The 14418-nt window shown below is 48.7% G+C and overlaps 1 protein-coding gene across 1 annotated transcript in view; it reads left to right on the top strand.

The window, feature by feature from the left end:
• Positions 1–14418, top strand: part of POLRMT (RNA polymerase mitochondrial) — a 41476-nt gene that overhangs the window by 6140 nt on the left and 20918 nt on the right. The window contains exons 6-13 of the mRNA XM_056844373.1: positions 1493–1642; positions 2715–2876; positions 6570–6740; positions 6906–7145; positions 8923–9705; positions 10760–10882; positions 11638–11760; positions 13814–13993. Of these exons, the coding sequence (XP_056700351.1) occupies positions 1493–1642; positions 2715–2876; positions 6570–6740; positions 6906–7145; positions 8923–9705; positions 10760–10882; positions 11638–11760; positions 13814–13993 (1932 nt within the window). The remainder of the gene's footprint in view (positions 1–1492; positions 1643–2714; positions 2877–6569; positions 6741–6905; positions 7146–8922; positions 9706–10759; positions 10883–11637; positions 11761–13813; positions 13994–14418) is intronic.

The raw sequence follows: 14418 nt of genomic DNA, 5'->3' as shown, positions 1-14418 counted from the left end.
ATATCGGCTGTAGAAACGGCATTCTGATTTTTCCCCTTTCGTGAGCAGCAAGAAAGCCTTGTTTCCCTTCAAGGCCTTCGAAGTTTTCTACCCTCCTGGGAGTCCATTCCTTGCTGATTGCTCTGCTCTGGAAGTCCTGTGACCTGGAGGGATTGAGCATGGTAGTCCAGTGGATGTCAGGCAGCTTTTCACATGAACACATGAAGCTACATGAAGAGCCAGTGGTTAAGAGCGGTGGTTTGGAGCGGTGGACTCTGATCTGGAGAACCGGGTTTGATTCCCCTCTCCTCCACATGAGCAGCGGAGGCTAATCTGGTGAACTGGATTTGTTCCCCCGCTCCTACACACAAAGCCAGCTGGGTGAATTTGGGCTAGTCACAGCTCTCTTAGAGCTCTCTCAGCCCCACCTCCCTCACAGGGTGTCTGTGGTGGGGAGGGGAAGGTAAGGTGATTATAACCCGGTTTGATTCTCCCTTAAGTGGTAGAGAAAGTCAGCCAATAAAAACCAACTCTTCTTCATCATCATCTTCTTCTAAAAATATTTTTCTTTCATTTAAGCATAAACATACAAACAGGTATAACTAGATATACACAAACAGTACATATGCCGTGCATCACAAACACAAGCATCGTGGTATCTGTAGAAGTGAGCTGTGACTCACAAAGGCTCACACCCTGCCAGAAATTTTGTTAGTCTTTAAGGTTCTGCTGCACTCCTGCTCTTACAAACATCACAAGCAGCACAATACAGATACAAGATCTAAAATACACTAAAATAGATTTTAGCTCCTTTTTAGTCAATATTTCCCTTTCAAAATATAGATACTTTATACTTGCATGGGAACACTAATCATTATTAAATTATTCTAACTGCTAAGACAAACTTATATATATTCTCTAGATTCTAGAAAAGATTCTGAAGTGTAAGGATGTGCCACTGGCCATCAAGATTAAGTTAATTCATGCCATCGTATTCCCTGTGCCTATGTATGGATGTGAAAGCTGGACAATGAAGAAAGCTGATAGGAAGAAAGTAGACTCCTTTGAAATGTGGTGTTGGAGGAGAGGGTTACGAAGACCCTGGACTGACAAAAAAACAAATCAGTGGGTTATAGATGAAATCAAGCCTTAACTGACCCTAGAAGCTAAAATGACTAAACTGAGGCTGTTGTACTTTGGTCACATTATGAGAAGACAAGAGTTGCTGGAAAAGACCATCATGCTAGGAAAAGTTGAGGGCAGCAGGAAAAGAGGAAGACCCAACAAGAGATGGATGGACTCTGTAAAGGAAGCCACGGCCCTCAGTTTGCAAGATCTGAGCAAGACTGTCAAAAACAGGACCCTATGAATCAACGTCCTCCAAAGAGTCGGAAGCGACATGATGGCACTTGACACACACTCCCAGATTCTACTATATACTTCTTCATAGTAGCATTATAACTAAGCATTTTCCTTTCCAGTTTTATGATTGCCCCTTTTGGTCTTGTCACAGGCGAAGCCCGTCTCTTACCCCAAGCTGGATTTCACGGCGGAAGAGCTGCGGGCGCGCTTTCGGCAGCAGCTGCAGATGGAGGCGTCCAACACCATCACCATCGACTCGGTGGAGGCAGAGAAGCCCCTGACAGAGCAGGCCGTCAAGGCGGTAAATGGGGCTGTTTTTTGGGAGGGGGTTTGGAGCGCGGGGAGGGGCGGTCCTGTCCCGGCTGGTACCTCATACTGTGAAAAGGCCCGCGCCGTGTCAAAGTCTCATCGCAATAATAATATTTAGCACTGATGTACAGCTGGGTTCCCCAAGCCTGCAGGCACCTTTGAAATTCGGACACAGGGCAGTGGGCGCAGCCCCAAAATAACAGCCGCAGGAGGCGGAGTTAGCCACAAAATGGCTATTGCAGGAGGTGGAGTCAGACGCACACGGGAAGTCGAAGTGTAGGGGAGAAGTGGGGTGATTAAGAAGTACACTGGGAAAGAAGAAGAGTTGGTTTTTATACACTGACTTTCTCTCCCACTTAAGAATCAAACCAGCTTACAATCACCTTCCCTTCCCCTCCCCACAACAGACACCCTGTGAGGTAGGTGGGGCTGAGAGAGTGTGACTAGCCCAAGGTCACCTAGCTGGCTTCATGTGGAGGAGTGGGGAAACCAATCCAGTTCACCAGATTAGCCTCCGCCGCTCATGTGGAGGAGTGGGGAATTGAACCTGGCTCTCCAGATCAGAGTCCACCGCTCTTGACCACTGCACCACGCTGGTGAAAGAGGGGTGAGAGAGAATAAAACAAAGATTCTGGTGGCAGCTGCAGCTGGAACAGCATTATTTTAATCTGCACAGCCAATCAGAAGCCTTGCTGGGCAAGAGCCCCACCTGGCCCCACCCAATTTCGAAAAATACTTGGTGGGTGCCAGGGAAACTGTTGGCGGGCACCGTGGCACCCATTGGCACCGCATTGGGGATCCCTGCTGTAGAGCATTTCAGATATTAGGCATGCTTTCGCAACGATTACTGTGACCCTTTGTGGGAAAGCCATTAGATACTCTCTGTTACTCTCGGAGCCCTGCGGCTGCAACATTCCTAGGGACCCGAAGCCCCACCTGCTTTCGGCTCAACCTTCTGCTGCCAGTAGGAGCTGCTTGCTTCCTTGTTCTCTGCTCCCATGAGAAACGGTTGCTGCTTAGGGGCCTGGCAATGATTTCCTCTTTTGTCTTTGCCTCTTGTGCAGCGGGAGCTGCTGGCCAAGCTCCGTGCCCGGTGGCGGGCATCCCTCCTTCACAGCTTTCGGGAATCCAGGCTCCATCTGGGCCAGAAAATGTCAGGGCAGCTGAATTTGTATCCGTTCCTGAGCGTGTTGAAGGATGAGGAGTATGTGGACATCTTGATGCAGGTAAGACTGGGGGGGGGGTTACTCTGGGGGGCAGAGCACTGAAAAACTGAGCCTTTGGTCCATCAGCGCGGTAACCAGATGTTTTACTCCTGTGTCCAGTTAGAGAATCTGGACAAAACAGGTCTAAAGGAATTATTCTGTTATACCGTTTAGCATCGAGTATATCCAAGAATCGGGTATCTGAAGGAATTACTCTGTTATACCGTAGTCCCCTGTGCGAGCACCAGATCATTAATGACCCAAGAGGTGACATCACATCATGAAGTTTACTAGGCAGACTCTGTTTAGGGGGTGGTTTGCCAGTGCCTTCCCCAGTCATAGAATCATAGAGTTGGAAGGGACCACCAGGGTCATCTAGTCCAACCCCCTGCACAATGCAGGAAATTCACAACTACCTCCTCCTCCACACCCCCAGTGACCCCTACTCCATGCCCAGAAGATGGCCAAGATGCCCTCCCTCCCATGAACTGCCCAAGGTCATAGAATCAACATTGCTGACAGATGGCCATCTAGCCTCTGCTTAAAAACCTCCAGGGAGGAAGCACTTACCACCTTTCGAGGAAGTCTGTTCCACTGAGGAACCGCTGTAACTGTTAGAAAATTCTTCCTAATTTCAAGATGGAAACTCTTTTGATTTAATTTCAATCCGTTGGTTCTGGTCCAACTTTCTGGGGCAACAGAAAACAACTCGGCACCCTCCTCCATACACTTTACTCCCAGCAAGCTGGGTGCTTGTTTTACCGACCTCGGAAGGATGGAAGGCTGAGTCAACCTCGAGCCGGCTACCTGAAACCAACTTCCGTCTGGATTGAACTCAGGTCGTGAGCAGAGCTTTTGACTGCAGGACTGCAGCTTACCGCTCTGCCCCACGGGGCTCTAACCATGTTGTAGCAAGTAAAAATTTAATGCAAATCATCTTTTAGGTCATTGTATTAAAACGGCTTATAGGGATTTTCTATAAATACAAGTCATACACACGCAGAAAAAAACTTATCTAATCTCTTCTGAGAGTTCCATCCTGAGAAATCGGATTTGCTTATCGCATCAGTGCGTTTACACAGAAAAATAGCAGTCTTATCTCCCTTGAAATCTCTTATATTTTAAATCACAGGATTATAATCTAGATAAATGATTGGCTCTTAACTGTAGATGAGATATCTAACAGGTGTTTCTAAGAACACATCGGATATGTCCTCATTACCTTTGCTATAGCATGGTAAGAAGGCCATTCTCAGGCAGAGCAATCCTGCAAGGGGGAGAATAGTTGCGGGGTGCCCCGGGCACAGCACCGCCACGCCGCCTCCTGAGTGCCTTGCAGAGGCGCGGCTGCATTAAAAAATTAGGTTTCCACCAAGCCCTGTGAAACTGCTCCATAGAGTTTTCACAGGGCTACGCAATCCTTTTTGTTTGCGCCAGCCAAAGGGGGTGTTCCCAGGGTGAAAGGGCTCAGGGAGCTGTCTACTGTCAGCCCTGACCCCAGGAACGCTCCCTTTGCCGCTGTTGCGAGCCCCTGCGCTGTAGAAATGCTGCCGGTGAGGCTCCGCCAGTGCCCCTGCCTCGCAGCTCCCCTACACCAGTGTAAGTCTCCCTGTGCCGGCGTTAGTGCCCATTTTCATTCTGCAAGGGGTCACGCCAGCTCCTAAACCGATTCGGGGTCCCCCCCCTTGAGGATTGCACCGCTAATCTCTGTCAAAGGGCAATAAATCTAATATTGCTATATGGGTTCAGTTAGCTGTCAAAGCTCAAAGAAAAACCGAATGCAACCAGAGTTCCCTGGTAATTGAACCGAGTATGAGCTCACAGCTCCATGAAAGCATGCATGGTCCGCAGGACGAGTGATGATGTAATCAAAATACTGCTGAAAGGTCAAGAAAATATAAATAAGAGTAAAAATCCAAGGCCCAAGGTTATAACTCTAAAAATTATGTAAGCCCAGAATATGTATACATTTATTTCAAGATAAAACCTAATACCACATGTAACATATATAGGGCATTGCAATAGCCTACCAAATTGACGTACTCATATAACACAGTAAGACATAAAATAACCCAATTATGCTCTGACCATAACACGTTTTGGCCATACGGCCTTTTTCAGTGGTCTTAAGCGATCAACATTCCAGACTCAAAGACATACATAAATATGTAGAAAATCTTTATGAGTATGTGTGCGTTGGTATTACATAATAACGTTTAAAATATAAAACTGCAACGCTTCTTCCTCTGTTTTAGACTTCTTCCACAAGGAAAGCTAATCCTTGTATATGTATCCCTCTTAAATGAGGGGGTGTAATATCGCAGCCATAAATGATCAATATCTCATAGTCAAGAAGTATTAATAAAGTCTGGAGCAGTAATCTGTAAATAAGGACTTTTCTTGATCTTTTGGGTACTTAATTTTGGTGTTTAGGGTTTGTGGTTGATGTATCAAAATACTGCTGTCCAGACTGAAAAGGTTGAGCTAAAAACACTAAAATTACAAATATATAATTTTGAATATGATGCACAGTAAAGTTAAAAACATTAGGCCTATATTATAGGCAAGTCATTCACAATCAATAAATACATGAAACTCCCAGACAGTACATGTGAAGTTGTACAATGGTCAAAGTAGGGCCAAATAAGGACCAGAAGTAGCACCAGATAAGGACCAAACACGTTTCGGCCTCAAAAAGGCCTTCCTCAGTGGTCAGACGTAGAATTGTAGTCTAGTACACATCTTGACAGTATGATATCATAATGCACGGTAGAAAACACATAAATGCCCTTCTAGTATTATGAAGAGCCCTGTGGCACAGAGGAGTAAGCTGCAGTACTGCAGTCAAAAGCTCTGCTCACAACCTGAGTTTGATCCCGACTGGAGTTGGTTTCAGGCAGCCGGCTCAAGGTCGACTCAGCCTTCCATCCTTATGGGGTCGGAAAATGAGTTCCCAGCTTGCTGGGGGTAAAGGGAAGATGACTGGGGAAGGTACTGGCAAACCACCCCATAAACAAAGTCTGCCTAGGAAACCTCGGGATGTGACGTCACCCCATGGGTCAGGAATGACCCGGTGCTTGCACAGGGGACCTTTACTTTTTAGTATTATGAAGCTTCTTGTGAAATTATTTATTCCATGCACACTAGAATATGGCTCACGTGCTCCACCTCATATTTCATGCCAGGGCTTCTAAGGATGTGTATACATCAAACAGTGTGTTAGGTCAAAATGTCTGACCACTGTGTGTGTGTGTGAAGTGCCGTCAAGTCGCTTCCGACTCATGGCAACCCTATGAATGAAAGCCCTCCAAAATGTCCTATCTTTGACAGCCTTGTTCAGATCTTGCAAATTAAGGAAGGCCTTTTTGAGGCTGAAACATGTTTGGTCCTTATTTGGTCCTACTTCTGGTCCTGCTTTGGTCATTGTTTGACTTCACATCAACTGTGTGTGAGTTTCATGTGTTTATTGACTGTGAATGAACATTTTGGTTGAGTTTAATGTCGTCGTCCCCTTTTGTTGTTGTTTCAAAATACTGCTACCCGCATGGGCTGCCGAGCAGGTCATTCTGGGGCTTGCATCAGAGAAAAAACCCTGATGCGTTACCTTATCTTTTCTCTGTTTTGTACTCTCTTCGGTAGGATGCTGCCTTTGTAAAGGGGGAAAAAATTACTAAAGCCTCTGCTGATCATTCCCTGCTTGCTTCCCCTTTTCAGAGACTCTCCAACCTCCCCCCGCAAGGGGAATCCCTCCTGATCTTGGCAAGGGAACTGGGCACCAAAGTCTACAACAAGTATGTCATCCAGAAGAAATCCTGGAGCCGCGTGGTGGAGAAGATCCAAAGGCTCTACGACAGCTACGTCCAGCTGCTGGCGAAGGACACGCCGGTGTGTAATGGCCAGCCTGTGTGGGGCTGGAAGGGCGGTAGTCTAGCCAGTGGAGGCATGAGCGGGTTTGAGACTCCTTAAAGGTAGAGGAAATAGGGGTATAAAAACCAACTCTTCTTCTTCTCCTTCTCCTCCTCCTTCACCTTCTCCTCCTCCTCTCTGCAGCCGGATAATTACCTGCCCCGGGAATACTGGGAGGAGCTGGAGGCGGAAGCCAGCTACGGCCCTTCCCTGGTCAGCCAGGAGTGCGTCTGGCCCCAATCCCTCCTGGTGCAGCTGGGCCTCCACCTGGTCGAGCTCCTGGTCCAGGTCCTCAAGATGGAGAGCAACCTTCTCAACTCAGGCTTGGAGCAGAAACTCATCCCCGTCCTGTACCACGTCTATTCCTTCCGCAGCGGCCGCCAGGTGAGGAAGGCCAGAGAAATTCTGCACAGTCATCTGATGCATGCAGAGGTGCTGGAGAATTTTTTTTTAAAAAAGAATTAATATTGGAAAAGCAATAAATTCCCTGACTTAAATAATTGGCTCGACAAGGTTAAAGAAACCTATGCTTTAATTAAATTGATGTACTATAATAACGATAAAAATACGGAAGAACTGGATGCTCACTGGAATTCTACAATTCCAAGGATGGAAAAAGCAATCCAATGCATAAGTTGCAGAGAGGTAGTGGTATAATAATCATGCGGATTTTAGATAAATAGGTATATTGCTTGATTAAGTGCTATTAGTAGTTATATTAGTAGCACTGTTTTGTTTTCTAAATAATTTGCATCATTAGTATTTGATTTTTGTTAGAAATTTTATAACTATGTTTTTCCCCTTTTTCTTTTATTGTAAGATTAACTGTTTATAACAAAAAAAAAAAAAAAGTACTCCAAAGGTCAAGAAAATATAAATAAAAGTAAAAGGCTCAATCAAGGTTATACACTCTAAAAATTATGTAAGTACAAAATATGCATACATTTATTTCAGGATAAAATCTAATACGACATATAACGCATATGGGGCATTGCAATAGCCTACCAAATTGACATACTCGTATAACACTGTAAGACATAAAATAACCCAATTATACTCTGACCATACGCGTTTCGGCCATACAGCCTTCTTCAGTGGTCTAAGCAATCAACATTCCAGACTCAAAGATATACGTAAATATATATGTATGTGTATATATATATGACTATGCATATGCATGCGTTGTTATTGCAAAATAACATTTAAAATATAAAACCGCAACATGTCTTCCTCCGTTTTAGGCTTCCATTCACAAGGAAAACTAATCCTTGTGTATGTATGTATCCCCCTTAAATTAGGGGATGTGTTATTGCAGCCATAAATACAAATATCAATATCTCATAGTCAAAAGGTATTCTGCTCCAGACTTTATGAATGCCTGATCTCGTCTGATCTTGGAAGCTAAGCAGGGTCAGCCCTGGTTAGTACTTGAATGGGAAACCCCCAAGGAAGTCCAGGGTCACTATGCAGAGGCAGGCAACGGCCAACCACCTGTGAACGTCTCTTGCCTTGAAACCCTGCGGAGTCACCGTAAGTCGGCTGTGACTTGACGGCAGGAAAAAAGAAGAGGTGAGGAAAATAGGCCAGGATTAAGCATTGCAAGGTGATAAAAGCTTGTTTGTCAACACAAAAAGGGTCTTTTTTCGGGCGGGGGGCTCTGAAACCCTAGCGCTTCATAGAATAGAATCATAGAGTTGGAAGGGACCACCAGGGTCATCTAGGAATGCAGGAAATTCACAACTACCTCTCCCCCACCCCCCAGTGACCCCTACTCCATGCCCAAAAGATGGCCAAGGTGCCCTCCCTCTCATGATCTGCCTAAGGTCATAGAATCAACGTTGCTGACAGATGGCCATCTAGCCTCTGCTTAAAAACCTCCGGGGAAGGAGAGCTCACCACCTCCCGAGGAAGCCTGTTCCACTGAGGAACCGCTCTAGGTGTTAGAAAGTTATTCCCAATGTCTAGACAGAAACTCTTTTGATCTAATTTCAACCCGTTGCTTCTGGTCCGACCTTCTGGGGCAACAGAAAACAACTCAGCACCCTCCTCTCTATGACAGCCCTTCAAGTACTTGAAGATGGTTCTCATATCCTGTCTCAGTCTTCTCCTCTTCAGGCTAAACGTAACCAGCTCCTTCAGCCTTCCTTTCCTCTTCCTTCAGATCGGCTTCATCCGGCCCCACCCCCTCCTGACCCGGCTCTTCTCGGAGGCCGCTGAAACCACCCTCACCTTCGACTCCTTTGTCGTCCCCATGCTGTGCCCACCGGTGCCGTGGGTCTCCCCTTCCTTCGGCGCCTACCTCCTCAGCCCCACCAAGCTCATGCGCTGTGTGGATGGGGCCGTGCAGCACCAGCTGCTTCTGGAGCGGTGCCCCCGCGGCGACCTCTTCGCGGTCATGGATGCGCTCAACCAGCTGGGCAATTGCCCCTGGAAGGTCAACCGGGCCGTGCTGGACGTGGTGGTCTCTGTGTTCAACGACAAGGGCGACGAGAAGCTGGATGTCCCGCCCCCGCCGTCTGAAGCCCCCCAACCCGCCAAGCTGGCCCTCGGCGGGGGGGCCCTGAGCAAGTTGGCGTGGAAGCGGGAGGTGGCGCAGTGCCGCAAGAAGGCCATGGAGATGTTCAGTCTGCGCATGGACACCCTGTACAAGCTGTCCATCGCCCAACACATGGGGGAGAGGGCCTTCTGGTTCCCCCACAACATGGACTTCCGCGGGAGGACGTACCCCTGCCCGCCTCACTTCAACCACCTTGGCAGCGACCTCACACGGGCCATCCTCCTCTTCGCTGAGGGGAAGCCCCTTGGCCCGCGGGGCCTCGACTGGCTGAAGATCCATCTGGTCAACCTCACCGGGCTGAAGAAGAAGAACTCCCTGCGGGACAGGCGGGCCTACGCAGACGAGATCATGGGGGACATCTTGGATTCGGCAGATTACCCGCTGACGGTGAGGACAAATTATGCACGTGGGGTGGGGCGAGTTTTACTTGCAGTGGTCTTATTGGGTCAGCCTTTGAGGAGAGTGCTGTTGTTGAACTGTGGTCACACAAGAACACATGAAGCTGCCTTATACTGAATCAGACCCTCGGTCCATCTAAGTCAGCATTGCCTATTCAGGCCGGCAGCGGCTCTCCAGGGTCTCAGGCAGGGGTCTTTCACATCACCTACTTGCCTAGACCCTTTAACTGGAGATGCCGGGGATCGAACCTGGGACCTTCTGCATGCCAAGCAGATGCTCTGTCACTGAGCCACGGCCCCTCCCCTATAAAGCATGAATGCATGAAGCTGCTTTATACTGAATCAGACCCCCTTGGTCCATCAAAGTCAGTCTTTGTCTACTCAGACCTGCAGCAGTCCTAGGGTCTCAGGCGGAGGTCTTTTCACATCACCCTCTGCCTGGTCCTTTTTAACTGGAGATGCCGGGGATTGAACCTGGGACCTTCTGTATGCCAAGCAGATGCTCTACCACTGAGCCACATCCCCTCCCCTTGTCTGTAAGTTGTCCCTCTTGCCTACTATGGGCAGTTCTTAATATTTGAGCGTAGGGGTCCCCATCATGGGGCCATTGGCCCTGTGGTGCCCACCGCCGCCTTGACTGGCGCCCACCAAGTGCATTTAGAAAGTGGGCAGGGCTAGGTGGTGCTTTTGCCCAGCAGGGCTACTGATTGGCTGTGCGGATTCAAAGGCATCTTGTTAGACAGAGCATCTGTCTGAAATGTTGAAGAGCTGCTATTGGAGCCAAACGCTGCAATTTTAAAAAATCTGCACAGCCAATCAAATCTCCAATGGGCAATCAGAAGCCTTGTTGCCCATGGGTGCCGCGTTGGGGACCACTGAACCAGATAATCACAGGACTGCCGGGAACTGAGTTGGTGGGGCTGCCCGACCAAAGGGGTACATTCCCCATGGCACTTCTTGTTGGTGTTTTTCCTGCTCTAAATTTGAACGGGTTTCCCCCCCACTCCTTAAAACCACCCAAACCTATATCTGTCCCTCCCCAGGGCAAGAAATGGTGGATGGCCGCCGATGAGCCGTGGCAGGCCTTGGCGTGTTGCATGGAGATCGCCATGGCCATGAGAGCCCCGGACCCCGCGGCTTATGTCTCCAACTTCCCCGTCCATCAGGTGCGTAGGCAACTGCACTCGCATGAACACGTGAAGCTGCCTTATACGGAATCAGACCCTTGGTCCATCAAAGTCAGTATTGCCTTCTCAGACCGGCAGTGGCTCTCCAGGGTCTCAGGCAGGGGTCTTTCACATCACCTACCTGCCCAGTCTCTTTTAACTGGAGATGCCGGGGATTGAACCTGGGACCTTCTGCATGCCAAGCAGATGCTCGACCACTGAGCCATTCCCCCACCCCTATAAAGCATGAACACATTAACACATGAAGCTCTCTGATACTGAATCAGACTTTTGGTCCATCAAGGTCAGTATTGTCTGCTCAGACCAGCAGCGGCTCTCCAGGGTCTCAGGCAGGGGTCTTTCACATCCCCTACTTGCCTGGTCCCTTTAACTGGAGATGCTGGGGACTGAACCTGGGACCTTCTGCATGCCAAGCAGATGCTCTACCACTGAGCCACGGCCCCTCTTCATGGCTCTCCAGGGTCTCAGGCAGAGGTCTTTCACATCACCTACTTGCTTGGTCCTTTTAACTGGAGATGTGGGGGATTGAACCTGGGACCTTCTGCATGCCAAGCACCCCCGCTCCCCCAAGCTGTGGGCAGCAGGGGGCGGGACCGAGAAGGGGGCCTCTGAGGTCCTCTGTGGGGCAGGGGCAGGGGTAGCAGAAAATGTCCCTCCCAGGAGCTGGGAGTCCTGCCGCTTCTCCCCTCTTTCTGGTGCCAACCAGCCACCCGTGTGGTCTTTCTTCTCCTCAGGACGGCTCTTGCAATGGGCTCCAGCACTACGCGGCCCTCGGGCGGGACGTCATCGGGGCCGCCTCAGTGAACCTCGTGCCGTGTGACGTGCCCCAGGATGTTTACAGCGGGGTGGCTCAGCAGGTGAGGAAGGGGAGGGGGCCGGGGGTCTCCCGCCGGGGAGATCTATTTATTTATTTTACATTCTTCCTTTCTAGCCTGCCTTTCTCCCCAATGAGAACCCAAAGCAGGTTACTTCACTTTCTTCTATTTTATCCTCACGCAACAACCCTGTGAGGTGGGTTAGGCTGAGAGCATGCTACCGGCCCAGGGTTGCCCGGCGAGCTGCCATGGCAGAGGGGTGATTCGAATCTGGGTCTCCCCGATCCTAGTCCGACACGCTGACCGCTACACCACACTGTCTCTTGGAGTTTCGGAAATGGTCAAGCGGCTGGCCTCCTTTTCCACTCACAAAAGCGGCACGGAGGGGTCACCCACAAATGAAGCGTGGAGGGTCTTTGTGCTCCTTCACCCGAGGTCACCCAGCTGGTTTCATGTGGACGAGTGGGGAATCTGTTTACGTATTTCCTTTCTAGCCTGTCTTTCTCCACAACGGGGACTATCTTCAAGTACTTGAAGGGCTGTCATGTAGAGGAGGGTGCCGAGTTGTTTTCTGTTGCTCCAGAAGGTCGGAGCAGAACCGACGGGTTGAAATTAAATCCAAAGAGTTTCCATCTAGACATTAGAAAGATCTTTCTGACAGTTAGAGCGGTTCCTCAGTAGGACAGGCTTCCTTGGGAGGTGGTGAGCTCTCCTTCCCTGGAGGTTTTGAAGCAGAGGCTAGATGGCCATCTGTTAGCAACGCTGATTCTATTACCTTAGGCAGTTCATGAGAGGGAGGGCATCTTGGCCATTTTCTGGGCATGGAGCAGGGGTCACTGGGGGTGTGGGGGTGGGGAGGTCGTTGTGAATTTCCTGCATTGTGCAGGGGGTTGGACTAGATGACCCTGGCGATCCCTTCCAACTCTATGATTCTATGACCCAGAGCGGCTTACTGCATTCTCTTCTGTTTTATCCCCACATTACAACACTTGCACAACAACTCACCACGGAACTTCCCAGGTGCCTTTGGCCCGCTTGTGTCCTCTGAGGCCCAGCCTACCTTGCAGGGTTGTTGTGAAGGCAGAATGGATACAATCCCAAGCTCCTTGGTGTAGGGGGTGTGGGATAAAAGGCACTTGAGAAATAAATTCAGGTATTAAGAGACCACCAGCCCTGCGTTCACGCAGCGTTTTTTTAAGTCTGTAGAAGTCGGGGACATTCGAGTCACACGAATACACAAAGCTTCTGCCTGCTGAGTCAGATCTTTGGCGTATCCAGGGCGGTTTGTCTGCTCTTACTGGCAGTGGCTCTCCAGGGTCTCAGGTGGAGATCTCTTCTATCACCTGCGACCTGATCCTTCTAAATTGGAAATGCCACACCAATCAAGTAAATATGAAACCTTTTCATTTATTCCAAGAGAGATGGAAGCTGTTTTACCATTATTATTGGTTTTACTATATCTTAAAAAGATGTTAGACATTAGAGCTTATAGAAATATGTAGTAATATACACAATAAGTCATATTCCAAATTGTATTGTAAATACTCACTTGCTTCGGTAGGTCGCATTGTGTTGTTATGTTCAGTACAATCTAATTTGGACAGTAGTCGAGTTTGTGTATTAAGAAGAGAAGACGTGAAGAGAAGAAAAGATTGGAGAAGAAACATTGAAAATATCTGATACTATTTGTAATAGGTAGTTTTTATTGTATTAGTGAGTCTGCTGTAATATATTTTGGGTGCCATGGAAGAAAAAGAAAAGAATGTATTGTGTATTATTTCTCAGATTTTCCCCTCCCCCTTTCTCTTTCCTATCTGCAATATTTTTAAAACTTAAAAATAAATAAATAAATAAAATTGGAAATGCTGGAGAGTGGGCCCAGGGACCTTAAAGCCTGGGAAAGCAGATTCTCTGCCACTGAGCTCCAGCCCCAAATGGTATTTCTGGGATGTGTTCATCAGGCAAATTGATGTTTAATCCTAAGTGTACCTCACAGGGTCCTCTCAGCCTGGCTTGGCTGCTCCCCTCCACCCCTGGAAGGGGGAGACCACGGCACGTTCCTGACTGCTCTTGTTGGTGTTTTTTCCGGGCGCAGGTGGAGGTGTTTCGGAAAAGAGATGCGGAGGAGGGCACGAAGATCGCTCAGGTCTTGGACGGCTTCATCGGGCGCAAAGTGGTGAAGCAGACGGTGATGACGGTGGTCTACGGGGTCACTCGGTACGGGGGCCGCCTGCAGATCGAGAAGCGCCTCAAGGAGATCGAGGGCTTCCCCCAGGTTGGCATCTCTCCCCTCCCCCTTTCTTTTCTGGCAGGATCCGTCAGTTCTATACCTGGAACAAAAAAACACGATAAGCCACTGTGGCTCAGTGGTAGAGCCTCTGCTTGGCATGCAGAAGGTCCCAGTTTCAATCACCGGTGGCATTTTCCGTTAAAGGGACTAGGCAAGTAGGTGGTGTGAAAGACCCCTGCCTGAGACCCTGGAGAGCTGCTGCCAGTCAGAGTAGACAATACTGACTTTGATGGACCAAGGGTCTGATTCAGTATGAGGCAGCTTCATTTGAATGTTGTGTGTGGGTGGGGGTTAGCAGAAAGAGCGATGGAGAGGGGGGTTGTGGATTTGACCGTCAGACAGCTTTGGGGAGGCTGACAGCTAGGTTACACTATTGTCAAAGACATTTTCTTCCTGAAATCAGGCTCTGA

Source organism: Euleptes europaea, chromosome 2, assembly GCF_029931775.1.
Source record: "Euleptes europaea isolate rEulEur1 chromosome 2, rEulEur1.hap1, whole genome shotgun sequence".
NCBI lineage: Eukaryota > Metazoa > Chordata > Lepidosauria > Squamata > Sphaerodactylidae > Euleptes > Euleptes europaea.
The sequence above is the reverse complement of the archived record's forward strand: the minus strand, read 5'-3'. Positions and strand labels throughout refer to the sequence as shown.